The 22,098-nt window shown below is 42.6% G+C and overlaps 1 protein-coding gene across 1 annotated transcript in view; it reads left to right on the forward strand.

The window, feature by feature from the left end:
- Positions 1 to 22,098, forward strand: part of CFAP61 (cilia and flagella associated protein 61) — a gene marked incomplete at its 3' end in the record, with an annotated part of 111,399 nt that overhangs the window by 51,642 nt on the left and 37,659 nt on the right. Inside the window, exons 17-18 of the mRNA XM_035898619.1 lie at positions 970 to 1,097; positions 15,786 to 15,884. Coding sequence (XP_035754512.1) covers positions 970 to 1,097; positions 15,786 to 15,884 — 227 coding nt within the window. The remainder of the gene's footprint in view (positions 1 to 969; positions 1,098 to 15,785; positions 15,885 to 22,098) is intronic.

A 22,098-nucleotide genomic window follows, 5' to 3' on the forward strand; every position in this document is an offset into this window, starting at 1 on the left:
CAAAAGTAGCTCCGTTTTCTATTTGTCTGTCTTTATGAATCCGCAGTTATGCATTCTGTGAAATGCGTTGCCCAGATATTGCCCAAAGCAATAAGAAAAATGCAAAGCATGTTGTACTGCAAGATGAGAAGTATTTTCCTGTCTTTCATCAGAGATTTGAAATCTAAACATAGTTCAGGGCAGAAAAAAATTGTCATATGCAATATTCTCTCTTGACCCTTTCTTGCGTATTCGTTTTAAGAATATCTGTTAGCTAGTGAGGCCTAGAGACACAAATTAAAAAAAAAATACATGGAGTTCATTGTCTTAACTGGCATATGCATTAAGAATGGAAACTGAGAAGCTAGTAATTAAAAATTTGATGGTAATATATTGATCTCGTTGGCATTGAGATACCAGCTTACTCATTTGACAGCCTGGCTTTCAGTGTAGCTGCTCTCTATTAAACAAAAAAGAAGGTTAACGCTATCATTTTGGAAGAGAGTTTTCAATTAAGCACAAAATGACACTCAAGATAGAAGTTCCTGATTAATTTACCAGTAAAACCATTTCCATAAATAAAACAGCGAGGGTAAAAACTGCTCTAGAAGGTACGAAAATGGCCCTAAAGTTATGTAAAGGTATGTTCCCCAGGTGTTAGCTAAATGGTAGTAAATTATAGAAGAGGCAGTGTTTTCTCCTCTCTTACCAGGACTCCGTAGCATACTTTCCAGAAGCCAGACCATTAAGCTTTGCTGATTTTCTGGGACCTATTGCACATGTGTGTATTTCAACATTTTATTACCATTTATGGACTGCCTTACCTTGTGTGTGCACTGAAAAATCAGAGTATTAGTCGTGTCAGTGAGTAAGTGTTGTGTGAACGCAAGGTGGTGCATTACTGATGGTTTGATGTTTCTTAGTGGACTTTTGCTGGGGTTTTTTAATGCATTTCTATGTCATTTTACGTATTTTTTTTTTTTTTTGCAGTTGAGTTATTCCTTGAACCACATAAATCGAAAGCTGGTACTGGAATCTAAAGCGTCTATCAACACTAGAATTGTGGTGGTTGGTGCATCCGATGTTGGAATCTCTTTTCTGGAAACGCTTATTTTTTGGTATGTTTTCAATTTTATTTCCTTTATTGAGGAGAGTATGTTACCTTTTGTTTGAAGGGGCTTGCTTCCTCCATTTAGAAGCAAGCTTTTAGTCTGTACCCAAGCACTAGATGCTAAAGGTCTGAGTGCCTGCAGAAGTAAAGAGGTACGTGCTTGCATCCTGGCTGACTCTGAAACTCAGAAGTGCTGATGAAGTTGCTTCACCTCAAGGTGAAGGCACACTGAAAATGAGAATTACACATATTTAAAATCTCTTTGACCGTTGTTCTTATACAAAAGTCCTGTAAGTGGAGGTTCCTATAGAAGTCCATGTGAGTCCTGTAAGTCCATAGCCCTTCCTGTGTGCTCCAGAGAAGTACTGATCTTTAAAGCTGGTTGTGCCCAGTGGGATCACAGACACTGCCTGAGTCCCTCCCTTCTCTTACCTCGTTGGGATGCTGTTTTCAGAGCTGTGTAGAAATGTACGATGGAAGCTTGTGGAGCTGTAATCTCAATGTGGTGCTTTTGATTCTGTAACACCTTTTGATACCTTTGATTCTGATGAGGCTTTTGATGTTTGGGATTGTTCAGGAACCAAAAAATTGTCATTTCTGGCCCTTCTGCCATTTTTGCTGTAGACACTAGAGTGGATGGGGGAAAGGTCTAGCAGAGGACACTGCTCTCTGGCAGCCATAGCCTGCTCGGTGGCCCACCAAGAATGCAGGCCATCAGCATACTTCAATAATTTTTCAGCAGTAAAAATGCAAATTGAATTGCTGTGGTTACCCTGGGTTATCCAAACTGGAGTAAATAAACTGTGTAAACTGGTTGAGGAGGGGAATAAATGTATGCAAATGTTTTTATACCTGCACTGTCTAAGCCAGAGTAAACCTGAGGAGAAGTTCTGCTGTTTTACAGACTTCCCAAAGTTAGGATGGGGGTGCGCTCTCTCTGATATCTCGCTGCTTGCACCTTCTATGCCAGTGCCCCCTCCATACCACTTCCAGGGGGCTATCAGGAAATCAGACCGTGTATGTGACAGTGCAATTCCTTTTATGCAATTGTTTTTTTCCTCATAGATTCAAAACATTTCCAGTATGTATGTTTAAAGACTTGCAGAAGTGAATATAAAATTCAAATTCTGTATGCGATTGTTACAACAGAATGTTCACTGCAAAAACTAGGGGAGGCTGGCAGGGAACTGAAAATCTTGTCTGTTTTTTCAGTTAAGCCAAGAGTTTGTATTTCTACAACAACCATTAATAACATCACAAATTAAAATATCAATATGGCAAGAGAAGAAAATGTTGAAGTGTTTTCTGGGTGTTACGTTGCTGGAGCAGCGAAGAAGAAATACCTGCTGCTTTCTCAGTCCCTGACTTCCTGTCGAGCATCCCCTCTTGGGGTAAAATAATTTTCCTCTCATCCTGCTGTTCTCAGCACCTTTTAGGCTTTCAGTTCCGCTCAAAATTCAGTTAAAAATATACTTTATAGAGCTACTAGCCACTTCCTTGTTATTCCTCCTGTGCTGTTTATTACTATGCTTTCAGTATTCACTACTGCGAGGGAAAACCAAAGCATGTTTATGCTCCAGCCAAGTCTGCCAGCCAGCAGCCAAGTCGTTCTGTACTGAACAGGACATGCAGATAGTACTGTGTCTGCGGGGCAACCCTTTGTAGGGATCCTCCTCCGAGATGCCTCCAAGGCTTTTCAGCCAGCAGGTCTGTTTGAACCATATTCAGGCAAAGAGCGCTTGCAGAACGTCTGCTCCTGGTACATAGGAGAGGGTGCTTGTCTTCAGCGCTGCGCAAACGGAGCGCTCCCGGTGAAGAGAAACTGAGTATTGCTCCGAGAACACAAAAAGCCAGCAGCCAGCGCTTAGTGAAAAATGTCACAGAATTTATATTAATATAGGTATAAATCTGAGGAAGAGGATTTCTTTAGATTTTCACAGCAGCAGCAGATAAAGTCTTCTGATTCCATGTGAAGGCCTTTTAGTACCATTTAGTTTAATTTACTCATAATTTTCTAACATTCTTTGCAAAGGTTACGTGCACTAAAAATAGCTAGATTGAATCAATTTGTAAGCCCCTAATCCTTAAAAAGAGGAAGTAGTTTTCTCCTCATTATTCTTCATACTTAATTATTTTACATTATCAGTCACCATGGCAACACACAGATGTAATTCACTTACCTACATAACAATTATTAGAACTAGATTTTACAAGTGTTTTCAACTTGTTTGAGACTGAAGAAATACATTTTTCATTGAACAGCAGAATAATGATGAGAATTACCTCTCCTGAGTGGAGAGCTGCCGCAGGCTGCCTCTCGCTCCCGTTGTGCTCCTGGGGAAGTTCAGTCTCCTCGCTCAGCAGCAGCGCCGCGGAGCAGCCGTGGGCACCGCTCCGTACCCGCGCGGAGCGTGCTGCCAAGGGGACTGTGTGCTGTCAGCTGGCACCTTACGAAGCGCCGCTCCACTCTTTCGCTGTGCCTCGCTGCCTTACGGTTGGAGTTTCTGGAAATGGAGATTGCCATGGAGGTCAGAGCACCGGTGCGCCCAGATCGGTGCCCGTTATTTCAAAGGGCAGCACAGAAATGCTGCAAATGAGTATATGGAACAACCTGCCAGTAGGGGAGGCTTCTCCCTAACGCTCGGGGTACTCTGAGCCCTGGAGAACTGGGCTTAATCTAACGCTAGGTCAGTGGAGGTGATCTCATTATTCATGTTCACCATTCAAATAAATATCTCCTGCTGATTTTTCTTCTTGGAGTGTAATCGCATGCAGACGTGTTTCCAGCTATAGTGCTGCTTTTCTTTAGGGTGCATATGAATGTTTTATTCGAGAAGCGGGCGAAGGAGGGAGGCGGCCGCGCCGGCGTAACGCAGGCAGAGCCTGGGCTCCCTCGCCACGCGCGGTGGGCTGTCCGGAGGTACAGGTGTGAAAGCGGCTCCGGAGGCGCACGCTCCGTGTGTGCCACGCACGCGGGGCTGCAGCGAGCTGGGCAGCGGAGCTGAGACGCTGTGGAAGGGGGGAGTGAGTTGCATCATAAATCGCTGCAGTAATTAACTTCCCTGCAGGAGCGTGGCAAGCGGGGAAGGAATTGTGATTCCCACAATTCCTGCATGAGGCTCCTCCTGGGCAGTGCAATTATCTGCTTCCCCTTGCACAAAGCCAGGACTTAGGTCACTCTCCAGCACTAAGACAAGGCTTCTATGAGTTGCAGCAGCATCAGAGCGTTTGTTAGAGCGGTGTAAACTCCGAGCAGTGTCCAGTCCTGAAGGAGAAGGAGCGACTGAACAAATGCTCCCCTTGTGAAAGAGCAGCTCAGCCCAGCGGCACGCAGTCTCAGCGCTATTGTTCTCTGCCCTCCAAACTGTTAGTGCTGACTGGCGCCCCTGCCTCCCCTTTGTTGTAGGATGTGGGGAGAAAGCCCTTTCAGCGTCGGAGTGAATCGAGTCAGAGAAACGCCAAAGAGGAGTTAAGCTAAATTACAAGTTTTATTTATTTTTAGTTTCCCTTGAGTGACTTGGTCTGGGGGGGGATTACAAGAAAAAGAGTTTTATCAGACATTCCAGTAAATATGTGCGTGCCCCCCGCTTACATTTGCAGTACTATGAGCCACTAACACTGACAAATTACGTCAATGACGTCCGATTTAAGACTAAAGGAAGTTTTTGAAACTTTTTTTGTCATCCCCACTGAGATCAAGTATGTGTATACTAAATTTATAAATTAAAAAATGGTTTTAAATATTCAATTTGCAAGTATTCAATGAAGATTGTATCTGAAAAATATTTGCAAGTGTAAGGTCTGCTTCACAAGTACGGAATATCGGTACCTATGGATATGAGAAAAGGTGTAATGGGTTCAGTTCAGAGTTCTTCAAATACCAGCTCTTGGAGGTGAGGTTCAGCATGAGAAATACCAACTGCGATTAAATGATTTATTTTTAAAAGTGTGAACAACTAGGATTGGGGATACTGCATGGCCTAGTCCTCGGTTAAACCAGTGTTCCCCTGGATGTACCTAAGCTACAGCCCAGCATTTTAATCTTTTTGTGTTCCCAAATACTGAGATGCTTTAGAAAATAACTTCATCGCTACATACAAGTTTACCAGGAGGGCAGGGTTTTGTTGTTTCTTGTGTTCTTTGATAATTTAAGAATGATGGTCATGACAGCAGCGCTAGGCCAGAAGAACACACAAGTCAAAAGCTGGTATTTTCAGTTTGTTCTGGCGGATGATTCGCGGCGCAGCACGCTAACCAGCACGCCCTGACAGCAGGTGATTGAAGTTTGGCTGCAAGAATGCAGAGAGCTTGCTCACAGCAGTATCTTGTCGTTGGTTCCAGCGTAGTGAACCAATTAGCTTTTTATCCACCTCTTTGCATATAGCTGTGGAAAGCGTTATTGTCTTCCGATTATAGGGAAAACCCTTTTTAATCCATGATGTCGAAAACCTCCTTAATCCAACCTCTGGTGTAAACAATGACTTATTCTCCGCGGACGTCGGAAATATACATAATGTGCTACGCAAAATAGCAATGAATGGTGGCAAGATCACAATATTTTGTATGAAAACGTTGTGAAATACATTTCCCTTTCCACGTGGGTGCATTAAAGTAATTATTGCATTGGAAAAGCAAATGGATTAAAGTGTTTTTTTGTCAAAGCCCTGAACTTTTTTCTTAAAGCAGAATTAGCATCTAAGGCAGTGAATCTGTGAGGTTTTGTCTGCAGGACGGTGTCTCCCTTTGTGAGTTCAAGGGATCTGAGCTTGGAAATGGCAGGGATTTTTAAAACACGGTGTCTGAGAGAGCAGCTACAACTGCTGTTATCTGGCAGCACCGTATTACACAATATCCTGCACATCTGTCCTGTTTGGCAATAGTTAGCATAATGCTTGCTGTTTAATTAGGCTTTTTATCTTTGCATTTGTCTGAGAACATCTGAAGCCTTCCATGTTGCCTGTCACTAATTAGTTGACTAATTAAATAGTTAGTGCTTACTTGCTGATCACAGAGCTAACATGTACTGAATGGTGTAGTGATCTTCATTGTTTTATGCTATCTGTCTTTGCCACAGGGATTGATATACATGTGCTTCCTTTTGACTGCCTGTTTTTCATACCAAGGCAAATGCAGAACAATGTTGTAGTCGACCATGTGTTCAGTGTCACTGGGCCTGCGTCCTTCAGACATTGTTGCCTTCCATCATCTCTGGTGAATGGAGATCAAGTTGTGACAGAGATAAATAAGATAGGTCATATCTCGCCTTGTTGCGCAGTCAGGATCACAATGAGCGCTGTCAGTGCCTGATACCAGACATAAACTAGGGGAGAGGATATGGGTTGGGATCAGCCTTCCTAACAGCCATTTGACATGCCTCCGCCAAAAAATGATACTCAATTAGCATTGATATGGGGGGCTTTTATAGTTAGAGTCTTGCTTCAGAGACAGCTTTTACTCTTAAGATTGTTTCAACGTTAAGTACTTGCCCTCTAACCGTACGCAAACATCTGTCTGAGCCCAAACTATTCTTTCACGCTTTAAATTTGTAGGTATTTGTGGATTGTCTTTTGTTACTGTTTATTGATGGATACTCATAGCTTCTCATTGCATGTTAAAACTGATCTTGGGAAGAGTGGCTTTCTCCTAAAGGCCTGTTTCACGGTTGAAATGAGTCACAAGAATTTTTCTGGAATTACATTCCGCATTGATCATACCTCTCCCAGTGGCTAAGTATGACACTAGCACGGCTGCTTAGCAGCTCTGTACAGAGCTTGGTAACCTGACTACCCGAAGCATCTGGTACCCCTCTGGTCCATGCAGTTCCAAGCAAATAAAGCGGCACTCCAAGTGCAAACACTGCCTGTAGGCTTCCCAGCGCTCTGCTGAAGCAATGGAGGAGATGTACTTTCTCTTCTGTTCAGATTTATTTTGCTTTGTTTGAAATTTGTTTCCCAGGGTTCTTGTGGGGGAGTTCTTCAAAGCAGTCTGTAAACTGCCTGTGGGTTGGTTTGGAAGCACAGAAGACTGTTCAGATACTGCAGCGGAGAAAAAATTAGCTGGCCGGTTAAGTTGTGATCCTTTCCTCTAGCGACCAGTGTCGGTTTGATTCCTGTTACCCGGATATACGTATGTACTTGAACTGGGGCAGAGCGAGGGTTGTGACAAATGGAGATCACTGTTTGAAGGTTCTTGCTTGTTTTTTCTGAATGCTTGATGAGCTGAAATGTTAAGGTTCCTTTTCTGGATTGCTGGGATTACCCCCAGCTCCCAGGAAGGGGATGAGTCTGAATGCAGTTTGAGATGAGAGGTGGGAGTACTTAAGATAGGTGAATCTTCGCTGCATGCTGTGCTGTCTGGGTTGCCCAGACTTCTGAGGCGTATGGGTTAGGTTAGATGGAGCTCCACAGTGCTGCGTGGTGGTGGGAACTGTACCACATCGTGGGGTGCAGTTTGTTTCGCCAGGCGCGCGGCGGTCAGCAGCATCTCTGCATTAATCAGGCACGATTTCAATTTTGTGTGAGCTACAGGGCATGGGCCGTTGGGGAGGGAGCTGTTGGAGAAGAGTCGCGTTGCCCTGGTGAGGAGATGGGCATTGCACGGCTTTGTGGTGCTGCACCTCTCAGAGCTGTTTTACGTTAGGGGATGCAATATCAGCGAGGCAGCTGTGCTCATCGGGCTGCCAGGGCTGGAGGTGCTGCGAGGCCCAGATCCGCAGCTGCTACATGCAGATGTTTGAGATCAGGAATTTTGGCCCGGCTGGCTCCTCCACCAGCCGTGTCCCTGTCCTTCCAGGGCTGCCAGCTTTCTGTCAAGAGGACATGGAGCTGGGGTGGTGCCTCAGAACATGCTGCTTTCATGAGTACCTTCTCTCTCTGTGTGCTGCTCTTGTCAGGAAGAGTATGTATGGTCCTTGGCCGTAAGCTAGGGCAAAAGTGTTGGTACAGATCTCAAGCCCTTCAAATTCAAGGGAAGTCTACCTTTTGACATCCGTGGGCTTTTCTAGGGCACGTGCGTTCTCATCTCTGTGGAGGCAGCATTGCCAAATCTGCACCAAGCACCATCACAGAGTCAAAACATTAATCTCCTCTGCAATAATATAGAAAACTTGGGTCTGGTAAGTAGACAGCCATAAAAAAACCAAACCAAAACCAACCCTTAGTTTTAACACGGGTGATTGGCAAATAATATTAAAAATGTCCTGTTAACAGGCTGGAATTTGTACTGGATGTTACTCGCTGAAGCATTCACGTAGGAGCAGACAAAACAGGAAAATTTCAACCACGGTCTAGTTTTACTGCCCAATTGTTGGTATCTTTATTTGTGGAAAATGGTGTTGATGTCTCTCAACTGTGATTTTGAATCTGCCAGGTGATTAGATTTAAACAGCTAGAGACTGTAACTACCAAGGCCATCGTCAGATATCCCTCATTTTCTGTCTAGAAAAATAATTGCCCTGTTTTATGCTTCGAACAGGATGAAATGCTGTAACATTTATGGAATGGAAATTGAAATTTTAGTAAGGAAATGCTCTCGCTGAAGCAGTGGTTGGATGGTACTTTGATTTGGTCAAATTCAAAGCCAAATTACGTTTGGGATGGTAGTGCTGATCTTGTAATCTTTGTGGCTAGGGGTGTTCCCTGGTAAGTGTGTGGATGTGCCCGACTCAGCTACGCATTTTGTGGGGGCCCAGGAAACGGCTTTAGCTGTTGTTTAGCTTTTCCTGTTCTGTCCCATAACAATTCGCGCTGTAAGGACTTGGCCATGCTGATTTTAATGAGCTGGATCCTGGAAGTACCACCGTTCTTGAGTGAATGCTGCAGTTTTTGAAAGAGCCTCCTAAGAAATCTGCAGCTGGGTTGTCAGATGAGTCGTAATTTGGTTTGTACTTTGCTACAGAAACTCAGCTGATGCTCGCAGTGTTTCTCAGTGCAGAATGTTAAGGCAGTTCACATTTGAAGTGATATTATGCTAAAGGAGTAAATAGGCAAATATGTAAGTAAGCAAGTGCTTAAGACTTTGTTTTAAGTTTGCTCTTAAATGCCGTACTCCAGTGTTTTTATGTTACTGGTGCTAATGGATACACACGTTCCCAGCCTGGCATACACCTTGCAAGTATGGGCAAGATGTGGAATCAAAGAGACTTCTGAGAAGAAAGCTTAACGAGGGTGGTTAAGGGAGAGAGAAGAGCTTAGTGGTAGAATTGCAAAGGTCAATATGGGTTGAGAAGCAAAGTGTGGGAAAGAATTAGTCTAACAAAGGCAAAAAGGCTCAACTGAATTACAGTAAAGAGCCACAATCACTAGGGAAGAATGGTGCAAAAAAGAATAGGGAAAGCTGAGTTGACGTGGGTTAGGAAAGCAAAACCAGTTGCTGGGAAATGAGGGGTGGTTAGGAGGGATAAAAGCAGTGACAGAAGGGTGCCTGAGTTGTTTCGGAAAATTGAGTTATGATCTGGATGGGAGTTTGAAAGAAGACATGTCTGGTAATGTTCAGGGAGAAATCAAATCGTGGGGTGGTGCAAAGCTACATTAAAAAAGGAGAAATTAATAAAAGAACTGAAATGCAGCAGAGTCAGAGTTGCTAATGTTTTATTTATATTGTCTAGGAAAGGGGTCAGCACAGAGGCTGAGAGAGAGACAAGCATTGAAATTCCAAGTTGGAGGGGAACCTAGGACTAACCACTTAAAGGAGAAAAAGGGAGAGGATGTCCCCTAGCAGGAGAATCCAAATCAAACTGGAGAGGAACAGCTTTTGAGATGGGGTGTTGAGGATGGGTTGGCTGCTACAGGGGAGGGACACCACATGAGCCAGGGTCCAAGGGGCTACAGGGTTTAGTGAGAGCGAAGAAGGAAGCCGAAAATATTGCTTGAAGAAAAGGAGGTAAAGTGATGATTCTGGGGCAAAAGAAGCTTTGCAAGAATAAGCTTATCTCAAAGCTGGAAAGAGCCCCAGCTGTTGTAGTTCATGACTGATGTCCTTACCCAGTTCAGGCAGATATAAATTGGCACCCAACAAATATGGGCCGTAGTTAGAATTAGCGCTGTGGAAAGAGAACATCTTTCAGTAGGCACGGTGGGGGCAAAAAACATGCATATCTTAAAAACGGTGCTTGGAAAGTTTATGGAAAGTTTGTGGGGTTGGTTTGGGTTTGGGTTTTTTTTATTTGTTGTGTTAGTGATAGTGGGCACTAGACTGCTGGCACCAAGGAGGTGCCTCCAAATCCTGTGTAGAATCAACCATCAAATTAAAAGTTCGGAGAGAGACCCAGCGCGGAAGAGCTGCCCGCTGGGGAGAGAGGAACACTGGCAGCATCCCTGAGGGGTGTTAGGGGTCAAAGCAAGCATTACTTCACCTCTTAATGGTTCTTGCTGTGATGGCAGAATTGGTGACAGCGGTGGCTTTCATGGCCTGGGTTTAGAGGCTGCTCTTCTTTGGAATATAGCATTGATAAAATGAATCACCAGTAAATCTGGTGGGAAGTTTCTGAATAATCAGTACTTTAATAAAAAGCACTGTTCCATGAAAATGTAAGTTTTTGAAGGGAGAGTGTTGTTTTGGTATCGGGAGGAAGTAACTGGGACGTGATGAAATATTTTGCTGAGGTGTCATTTTAAAAAAGTAGCTTTTTTGTTTTTAAAGAAATTACATCTTCAGTGTGTTCAAAATCAAAGTCAGAACCAAACATTTTCCATTTGATCTCTGTTCTGAACAATTCAGAAGAATTTCTGAAATGAAAAGAGTGGTGGATTTCACCCGTGCTGTGGCCTGTCTTGGAATGGAGAGAGTCTTGTTCTGGGAAGAGAAAGCTGCGAATTCTCCCTCTGAAGTAAGCACCTGCCTTACCTGTCCCCCCTGCCAAAAGTGGCAGACAATGAAATGTGGGCTCCTGACAATTGGATTCACTTCCCTTGTTCTTTCGGTCGGTGGTGTTCTTGATACAGCTATCACTGGTCCTGGGAGGAAGAGTCATCGTGGGCGCAGTTTATAGAACAAAGGAATATGGGGAATCCCCCTTTCTTGACCCTTGCATTGAAAAGTGTCCCAGTAAAGACTTTATTGTTATCCCTTCTTTCATTGAGCAAATTCATTCACAATCTTAACACTTTTTCCTAAGGTTGATCCAATGGAGAACTGGCTTATCTTTGTTTACTTGTAATTAAAGAGGGATAACTTCTAGATGGACATCTGTTGGTCAGCAGTTAAGCTGAAATCCTGTTCTGAGGTCTGTAATTGATGCACTTACATAAGGTTCATGAGAACAGACGCTTTGGTAATTGTTGATCCAAACAATAAACCCTTTCTGCTGCTTCTGTTCCTGACTCTCTTACTAAAAGCTTCATAACCAAGTGCTGTAGGATCGGTTGCAGGGCCTTCGTACTGCTGGAATGGCATCATGGGCATCATACAGGGAGACGGTTTTGCTATGTTCTCACATCTCTTCATACTTGATTTTGTGTTGATTCTTACTCGCGAGTCAAATGCAGCTGCCCAGAGAGTGGGAGGAAGCGGAGAGAAGGGTGACGGCTTTTACAGCTCTGCCCGCGAAGGCAGCGGGCTTTGTCCAAGCAAACAAAAGCAATTTAGTGTGGCGGCGATATGAAAACACGTTACTCATAAGGGGTGCTCAAGGAAAGTCTGTAGTACTAAGTAATGTAATTATTCTTTAGTGAAAATATGAATGAGTGGGGGGTTCTGTGTTCTTACTAATGTCAGCAACCTTTGTTAAGCTGAGCGTTTCTATTTGTAGTTTTGTGTAGAGCTGGAAGAAGTGTTAGAAACCCTTTTCCTTTTGGAGCAGTCTCTTCTCCAAGTCACGTCCCGGTTACTTTGTTCTTGAAATGTTTGGGTTGCTGATCTTCCCTTAAAAAAATCCTACTTTGGAGAAATTGTTGTATTATTTGGGAAACGGAGAACTACTGTCTGCATCTGCCTTTTACAGTGAGGCTTACACCTGGGCACCTGGAGTTTCTGTGCCTCCAGTGCCAGCTTATTGCCTGCTGGGAGTAGTCATCTCTCATTCTGGGCTCCTTGCTCCCCAGAAAAATCTTAAGGTTCCTTTTTTTGTTGCAGGACAGAGATTTCTCTGATTCCAAAGTTTGATTAATGGAAGAATTCATCACGTCTATCACATCTAAGTTTTCAGTATCCAGTGCTGAAACCAGACAATTTGTTAGCAGTTTCAGAATGCTTGAGAGCTGGCATTTTTACAAGTGCTCTGCTGCAGCAAAGTTGAGGATACAGCATAATTGGGGCTTTATTTTTGGATAGGTCATAATTCCAGATCTGAAAGTTACCGTTTAAAGATGATGCATCCAGGAGAACAGTGCACAGTTACCAATTCTGGCAGCCAGATGAAGCATTATCTTCGCTCTCCCTTTTTTATTTTGGTTTTTATAAATGACTGCAAAAATAAAAAGCACAGCGCTTCATTTCAAATAAACTGAAGCAGGTTCATGCATACTACTTCACCGCACTTTATTTTTTGTAACAAAAGTGATTTGACTTATTATTTGTGATAATGAGGGGTTTAATGAAAGCAATTAATTAAATCATTTGTTTGGGCAGTTTCCACCATCTAAGCCTCCATCATTACACCATGCACACAAGGAATAAAAAGGTAGCAAGTCATCAGGCAAAAAATCCAGAAAAACTAGCAAGGAATATTCCAACAGATTCACAAATGCCAGGATATATATAAACAACGTTCTGAAACTTTGTTTGTTCCTTTGACTCTGCTCGCAGTAAATTGGCAATCCTATTTTATTCCGAGGATAAGGGCGTTGAGACTTTTTTTTTTTTTTTGTGGCTGTCCTCTAGAACTGTGCAATGAAACCCAATACCTTTTACTTATTTCCCTAGATACTCTAATCCCTCCCTGCTTTACCAGTATCTTTGAGCTGTTCTTCCCTTTGTATCCACAGCAACATGAATCCCTGCTGGAATTGTTTGCTTCTAAAATGCAGGTGCACTTGTTTAATGTTGCATTGGTTCAGGCTCTTAACTTGAAGACTTTTTCACCAAACAGAAACCTCTGCTTTCCCCTACTTCACATTAGGCATTGCTATATATATTGGAAGCACACAAGACATTCACTCTCCCAACGCGCCCTGCCTGTTTCTCAGAGCCTTTGTTGGTTTTTTAGTTATTAAGAGCTTTTAGGCAACAGTAAGGAATCAAAAGCCATAATAAATAAGCCATCCTTTTGTTAGCCTAGAAATAATGACGCTATGTGGGGGGGGGAAATGATACAGAGCGTGTAATGTGCCTGACAGTCACTGGTCAAAATACTCAAACTGGTTACCTCCCCGCAACTCGGCGTCCCCGTGCTGACTGCAGCCATGGCTGAGCACCGACAGCTTGCCTGTAGTTTTCGGGCTTGTGTTAAAGTGCCTGTATGTGTATGTGTGTGTGTATATATATATGTGTATATATATGTGTGTATATATATATATGTTTAAAATCCTAAGGTTAGGCTCACCAGCTACAGTTCTGAAATCAAGCTATTGTAATGCAAGTTACTAGATTTTCTTTTTTACTTACTTTATTTAAATATTCTGGTCATTTTCACAAATGCCAGCCTGTGCTTAAACATTTAACAGATTCTGATTCCTAGCTGAGGAAGAACGTTACCTTTCTGTTTGAAAATGGGACCGTTACTCGTGTGAAGTTCTGCCCGGAGCTCTGCGGCCCCTCGGACCCGTGAGGGCAGTGTGCCCGCACGCTGGGCACGGGGCACTGCCAGGTACCAGCCTCTGGGGCTCCTCAGTTCTGCCTCCAACATCAGCACGCCTTTTGGTAGCTTTAATCCCATTTTCTTTGTGCCTTGATTTTTCTCAATGTGAAACGGGAATCAAAGATATGACTCATTTCATCACAGTATTCTAAGGAGATGCTAATCAACATTTTGATGCCTACAAGATTAATGAATGGGAAACATGAATTAATGTTTGGGGCATATGGGAATGCCATGGGAGCGCTGAGGTAGAAGTAAATCATTAGTTAGTAAATTGTACTGAGTGAAAGGTCTGAATGGAAGCCTCACGCTCAATGGGGAAGAACTGAACAAATACCATATGACTGTGGAAATACTGGATGACGGTGTATGCACTAAATAGAGGTAGAGCATCTGCAGAAGAAAATAGTATGTGACCAGATCGATAAAGTGCATCGCAGTGCAATCATGCAGAAGAGGCATATTAATGTTGCCTAGGGCCTTCACGCTGCCATTTTTCTGATGCTTGCTTGCAACATTTTCATCCTAAATATTGTTAATACAATTTAAACTTAATGTTACTGTAGCACCTGGGTTTGGAGACCTGTTGGCAAGAGGCCATGCAGCATGGACAGAGATGATTTCAGCTCCTGAGCTGAAAAGAAACTTCATTGCTGTGTGTGAGGGCAGGCAGGATAGGAGAATGTCTAGGATGTTTATGTGCTGTTGTAGTCATTTTCCTCATAATTACATGTAAACTAAGTGCCAGGGAGTCGTATTATTTAATGTGTAAAGTTATTGTAATTGTTCACATTTGCACCCCACTAGGGTTGCTCCATGAGTGCAGATGGCATTCTGTACGCTTCAAATTCAGCTTAACGTGTCGGGCTAACTCTCATTTACATGAAGACTGCTTTGTATCACTCGGCCAGCATCATGTGGCCACAAATGAAGAGCAAATTCTGTTTACACCCACCTCTGCAGAGTGACCTTAATTTAAATGAGAATCAGGCCCATAATCTGTATAAATATATGCACTCTGTTACATTAAGGTTATTTATTACATTGCCCTCGGCCTGAGTATGCATGGAGATTTACCATAGATAATCCATAATCCAGAATTAAACTATTAATATGCATTTTGAGAGGGGCAGCCATAACCTTGAAATTCCTTGGTTTAAGTATGACCTTTAACTTTGTTTGAATATATTTTTTAAACGTATGAATAACAAATTAACATTGGTTGATAAAAAACATTCTGATTCCTTTGTACCATTTGCATCAATCCATACTTAACTTACAGAAAGCCTTGAAGATTAGAAGGCTTAATCACTCATAATATTTATTTGTTTTTAAATGTCAGGTCACATCTAGTTCAACATACTGTCAGTCTTGTTCCCCCCCACACGCTGGTGTTAATGAAACTACGGTGGAAAGTATTCTTCTTTTTGTGTCCAAAGACACCCGCACCTTCGTGCAACGACAAAACACTTTGTACCTGGCCTGCGTAAAGGAGTTACTTTCTGTATCCTCCGAACAGAGAATTAAAATCTATGCTGTTCCGTTGAAATGCCCCCCTAATTTCAGCAGACCTGTTGCGGGAAGCAGACAAATTACCAGGTGTCAGGAATCCCTTTTTCCTTTCCCCCAGCTTACAGAAGGTGAGTTTTGCACAGCAAAGGTGTTTGAGCAAAGACTCGGTGGTCTTACGGTCCTTCTGTAGTCATGGAAGTTAAGTCCTGCCAGAAGGTCTTAGGAACAGAGCTTGTTAGTTACAGGGTAGAGTCTAAATATCTCTGTCGGGACTGAGACGATACTGTGCTGTATGCTGCACAACGTAAATCACGGTGATGGGCTGGGAAGCTAAGTGTGAGCACTGCGTGTAACCCTATGTTGAAATGCACTCGCGTTACGCTCGTACCAAGCGGAGCCTCGGCAGACTTACACCGGCTGACCTGCGGCGTTTTGTTTCTCTTTCCACAGTCCCCATCTGAAGTTCAACAACCTGACCTTGATTTCAATTCATGGCCTTCCAGGAAAAGACCCACCCGGCTCCAAACATAGAAGATTTTTAATTAACAGGTTTGATTTAATATCTAAACACTTCCATAGCCTCAAAGGAGGACAGAACGCTTTGTAATTCTTTGTGAACGTGTCCTAAAATTTAGATAGATACATAGACAGCCGCCAAATACCCCAGTCTGTCTATACAACATGCATTCACCTGTGAGCTGCATTGGATGTAATTATCACTAGGGGAATATTGCTAAAGCAGTAGTTTCAGGACAGCGTTCCATTGTATTGTACCAGGACACTGGTCTCTGCTTTCCAAGACTTTTTAGATTGTTTAGATGTCCAGGTTAAACAAAAATGACAAAAGATGTATCCTTGCTTTTAAAATACTTAGTTTTTAACTGCCATGGGATTTGTTCCAAATAATGCTGAACAAAGGAACGTATAAGACTTAATATTAGCAACGTGCCAGTGATGTTCTCCTAGCAGCCACATGGTTTTATAAGTAGTTACCTGAATTAATTTTTTGTATTGTAGAAAGGGGTGTGTTTAAGTACAGGTCTAGTAAATTAAGGGATTATATGCTCACGTAAATGCATGTACTCTTTTTCCTCGGTATACTGTGAAAGAGTTGTAATAACAAAACGTCCTTCCTGATGGACAGTTGCAGTTCGTAGCTGCCTCGCCAGAATTAGCTGCTAAAATTTGAAAGCAGATTAAGAGTGAAAATTGAACTCTGCAGGGTATGATTTTTGAAAGCATCCCTGTGATTTTGGAGTGTCAGTCTCCTGGGAGCTGTGCACCTCAATTATAAAGGTGCTTTTGAAAACCCTCATCTGTCCTTGATGTCCATTTTATTTATAGATTTCTGCATGGATTACAGTTTAGAATTGTCAGTGGTTTTCTTCCCTTATTTATTTGCCTCTGGTATTTGTGAGTACAGAGGATGCAGAGCACCTCAGGAAGCCCGGTCATCTAGTCCTAAAATTCTTCAGGTCATGAAAGGAACTTTACTTGTTTCTGTGGCATCCTGTATGACAATTTTGGGAACTCAGTAACAATTATTTTGGGAGCTCAGTAACAATTAAGGTGTAGCAATCAGCTCTGTGTGTTCTGGTCCTAATGGCAAAATAACAGCTGGTGGTGCTGAGTCTCTCCAGCATTCTCTGCTGCAGTCACTGGTATATTCTAAAGGCATCAAATGCTTGAACGTGAGCTGAGTCCCCTTGTATTTAATCACATTACATTTCGTCCTGTGGAAGAAAGTGGGATATTTTTTATCACTCGGTGTCAATAGAATGTAAAGTTCTTGAGCATCTGAATGGCCATGAGCTTTATTTGGTAGGTAGAATATTTTTTCTGCAGTGACTTCAGATCCTAGACCGGGTGAAGCCCAGGATTTCTTTACTGGCCATTCTCATCTCGCCTGGCAGGCGCGAAGTGCTAGCAGGGGTGAGGCTCGGCTTCCTTTCACCCAAGGTGTGCCAGTTCCATCTTCTTGCCCTGTCACTCTGATCCCACGCACCAGGCATCTGGGTAACACCAGCCATTCATCTTTTGTGCTTGTTTAAAACCTGTTGCATTCTTTTTCCCTAGATCATGCAGATTCAAACTACAAGGCTATAAATGGGTTTGGTACTGGCATTAATCTTCAATTTACTGAAAGAACCTAATTTATCAGAATCTTGCCTGATTTTAAGTTTTCAGTATCAGGAAGGTATTGAGTTGAGTCTAGCTGGATTTGCAGAATGGCCAGCAACACACTGTGTATTTTCATGATAGGCTGTCGCAAGACTCAGTGGTGTTCAGGAGTCATAATGGACCTTGTTGAAAAATGTTACCTCTGGTTCTCCATGCATTTTATAGAGATGTGCCTATTGTACATCTGTACGAAGTATTTTGTCTTCAGGAATCTTTGTCTTTCCAGAAGCCTATTAAGCAGTGAAGGTAGTACACATGCAATAATGAAGTGTCCTGGTGTTTGCTTAGTTGGGCAGGGTGGGGGCATACTCTGTGTCATAAAAGACCTTTGGAAATCATTTTCATTTCTAAGGCATGAAAGGAGGTTTTGTTCCATTCAGAGTTTGCTTCAAAATTGGCATTTTAAATAGCAGCTTCCAGATCTTTGACACTCTTTGTTGGTTTTTTAGTTATTAAGAGCTTTTAGGCAACAGTAAGGAATCAAAAGCCATAATAAATAAGCCATCCTTTTGTTAGCCTAGAAATAATGACGCTATGTGGGGGGGGGAATGATACAGAGCGTGTAATGTGCCTGACAGTCACTGGTCAAAATACTCAAACTGGTTACCTCCCCGCAACTCGGCGTCCCCGTGCTGACTGCAGCCATGGCTGAGCACCGACAGCTTGCCTGTAGTTTTCGGGCTTGTGTTAAAGTGCCTGTATGTGTATGTGTGTGTATATATATATATGTGTATATATATGTGTGTATATATATATATGTTTAAAATCCTAAGGTTAGGCTCACCAGCTACAGTTCTGAAATCAAGCTATTGTAATGCAAGTTACTAGATTTTCTTTTTTACTTACTTTATTTAAATATTCTGGTCATTTTCACAAATGCCAGCCTGTGCTTAAACATTTAACAGATTCTGATTCCTAGCTGAGGAAGAACGTTACCTTTCTGTTTGAAAATGGGACCGTTACTCGTGTGAAGTTCTGCCCGGAGCTCTGCGGCCCCTCGGACCCGTGAGGGCAGTGTGCCCGCACGCTGGGCACGGGGCACTGCCAGGTACCAGCCTCTGGGGCTCCTCAGTTCTGCCTCCAACATCAGCACGCCTTTTGGTAGCTTTAATCCCATTTTCTTTGTGCCTTGATTTTTCTCAATGTGAAACGGGAATCAAAGATATGACTCATTTCATCACAGTATTCTAAGGAGATGCTAATCAACATTTTGATGCCTACAAGATTAATGAATGGGAAACATGAATTAATGTTTGGGGCATATGGGAATGCCATGGGAGCGCTGAGGTAGAAGTAAATCATTAGTTAGTAAATTGTACTGAGTGAAAGGTCTGAATGGAAGCCTCACGCTCAATGGGGAAGAACTGAACAAATACCATATGACTGTGGAAATACTGGATGACGGTGTATGCACTAAATAGAGGTAGAGCATCTGCAGAAGAAAATAGTATGTGACCAGATCGATAAAGTGCATCGCAGTGCAATCATGCAGAAGAGGCATATTAATGTTGCCTAGGGCCTTCACGCTGCCATTTTTCTGATGCTTGCTTGCAACATTTTCATCCTAAATATTGTTAATACAATTTAAACTTAATGTTACTGTAGCACCTGGGTTTGGAGACCTGTTGGCAAGAGGCCATGCAGCATGGACAGAGATGATTTCAGCTCCTGAGCTGAAAAGAAACTTCATTGCTGTGTGTGAGGGCAGGCAGGATAGGAGAATGTCTAGGATGTTTATGTGCTGTTGTAGTCATTTTCCTCATAATTACATGTAAACTAAGTGCCAGGGAGTCGTATTATTTAATGTGTAAAGTTATTGTAATTGTTCACATTTGCACCCCACTAGGGTTGCTCCATGAGTGCAGATGGCATTCTGTACGCTTCAAATTCAGCTTAACGTGTCGGGCTAACTCTCATTTACATGAAGACTGCTTTGTATCACTCGGCCAGCATCATGTGGCCACAAATGAAGAGCAAATTCTGTTTACACCCACCTCTGCAGAGTGACCTTAATTTAAATGAGAATCAGGCCCATAATCTGTATAAATATATGCACTCTGTTACATTAAGGTTATTTATTACATTGCCCTCGGCCTGAGTATGCATGGAGATTTACCATAGATAATCCATAATCCAGAATTAAACTATTAATATGCATTTTGAGAGGGGCAGCCATAACCTTGAAATTCCTTGGTTTAAGTATGACCTTTAACTTTGTTTGAATATATTTTTTAAACGTATGAATAACAAATTAACATTGGTTGATAAAAAACATTCTGATTCCTTTGTACCATTTGCATCAATCCATACTTAACTTACAGAAAGCCTTGAAGATTAGAAGGCTTAATCACTCATAATATTTATTTGTTTTTAAATGTCAGGTCACATCTAGTTCAACATACTGTCAGTCTTGTTCCCCCCCACACGCTGGTGTTAATGAAACTACGGTGGAAAGTATTCTTCTTTTTGTGTCCAAAGACACCCGCACCTTCGTGCAACGACAAAACACTTTGTACCTGGCCTGCGTAAAGGAGTTACTTTCTGTATCCTCCGAACAGAGAATTAAAATCTATGCTGTTCCGTTGAAATGCCCCCCTAATTTCAGCAGACCTGTTGCGGGAAGCAGACAAATTACCAGGTGTCAGGAATCCCTTTTTCCTTTCCCCCAGCTTACAGAAGGTGAGTTTTGCACAGCAAAGGTGTTTGAGCAAAGACTCGGTGGTCTTACGGTCCTTCTGTAGTCATGGAAGTTAAGTCCTGCCAGAAGGTCTTAGGAACAGAGCTTGTTAGTTACAGGGTAGAGTCTAAATATCTCTGTCGGGACTGAGACGATACTGTGCTGTATGCTGCACAACGTAAATCACGGTGATGGGCTGGGAAGCTAAGTGTGAGCACTGCGTGTAACCCTATGTTGAAATGCACTCGCGTTACGCTCGTACCAAGCGGAGCCTCGGCAGACTTACACCGGCTGACCTGCGGCGTTTTGTTTCTCTTTCCACAGTCCCCATCTGAAGTTCAACAACCTGACCTTGATTTCAATTCATGGCCTTCCAGGAAAAGACCCACCCGGCTCCAAACATAGAAGATTTTTAATTAACAGGTTTGATTTAATATCTAAACACTTCCATAGCCTCAAAGGAGGACAGAACGCTTTGTAATTCTTTGTGAACGTGTCCTAAAATTTAGATAGATACATAGACAGCCGCCAAATACCCCAGTCTGTCTATACAACATGCATTCACCTGTGAGCTGCATTGGATGTAATTATCACTAGGGGAATATTGCTAAAGCAGTAGTTTCAGGACAGCGTTCCATTGTATTGTACCAGGACACTGGTCTCTGCTTTCCAAGACTTTTTAGATTGTTTAGATGTCCAGGTTAAACAAAAATGACAAAAGATGTATCCTTGCTTTTAAAATACTTAGTTTTTAACTGCCATGGGATTTGTTCCAAATAATGCTGAACAAAGGAACGTATAAGACTTAATATTAGCAACGTGCCAGTGATGTTCTCCTAGCAGCCACATGGTTTTATAAGTAGTTACCTGAATTAATTTTTTGTATTGTAGAAAGGGGTGTGTTTAAGTACAGGTCTAGTAAATTAAGGGATTATATGCTCACGTAAATGCATGTACTCTTTTTCCTCGGTATACTGTGAAAGAGTTGTAATAACAAAACGTCCTTCCTGATGGACAGTTGCAGTTCGTAGCTGCCTCGCCAGAATTAGCTGCTAAAATTTGAAAGCAGATTAAGAGTGAAAATTGAACTCTGCAGGGTATGATTTTTGAAAGCATCCCTGTGATTTTGGAGTGTCAGTCTCCTGGGAGCTGTGCACCTCAATTATAAAGGTGCTTTTGAAAACCCTCATCTGTCCTTGATGTCCATTTTATTTATAGATTTCTGCATGGATTACAGTTTAGAATTGTCAGTGGTTTTCTTCCCTTATTTATTTGCCTCTGGTATTTGTGAGTACAGAGGATGCAGAGCACCTCAGGAAGCCCGGTCATCTAGTCCTAAAATTCTTCAGGTCATGAAAGGAACTTTACTTGTTTCTGTGGCATCCTGTATGACAATTTTGGGAACTCAGTAACAATTATTTTGGGAGCTCAGTAACAATTAAGGTGTAGCAATCAGCTCTGTGTGTTCTGGTCCTAATGGCAAAATAACAGCTGGTGGTGCTGAGTCTCTCCAGCATTCTCTGCTGCAGTCACTGGTATATTCTAAAGGCATCAAATGCTTGAACGTGAGCTGAGTCCCCTTGTATTTAATCACATTACATTTCGTCCTGTGGAAGAAAGTGGGATATTTTTTATCACTCGGTGTCAATAGAATGTAAAGTTCTTGAGCATCTGAATGGCCATGAGCTTTATTTGGTAGGTAGAATATTTTTTCTGCAGTGACTTCAGATCCTAGACCGGGTGAAGCCCAGGATTTCTTTACTGGCCATTCTCATCTCGCCTGGCAGGCGCGAAGTGCTAGCAGGGGTGAGGCTCGGCTTCCTTTCACCCAAGGTGTGCCAGTTCCATCTTCTTGCCCTGTCACTCTGATCCCACGCACCAGGCATCTGGGTAACACCAGCCATT

The sequence above is a fragment of the Egretta garzetta genome, unplaced genomic scaffold (genome assembly GCF_000687185.1).
Source record: "Egretta garzetta isolate BGI_Z169 unplaced genomic scaffold, ASM68718v1 scaffold198, whole genome shotgun sequence".
Lineage (NCBI taxonomy): Eukaryota > Metazoa > Chordata > Aves > Pelecaniformes > Ardeidae > Egretta > Egretta garzetta.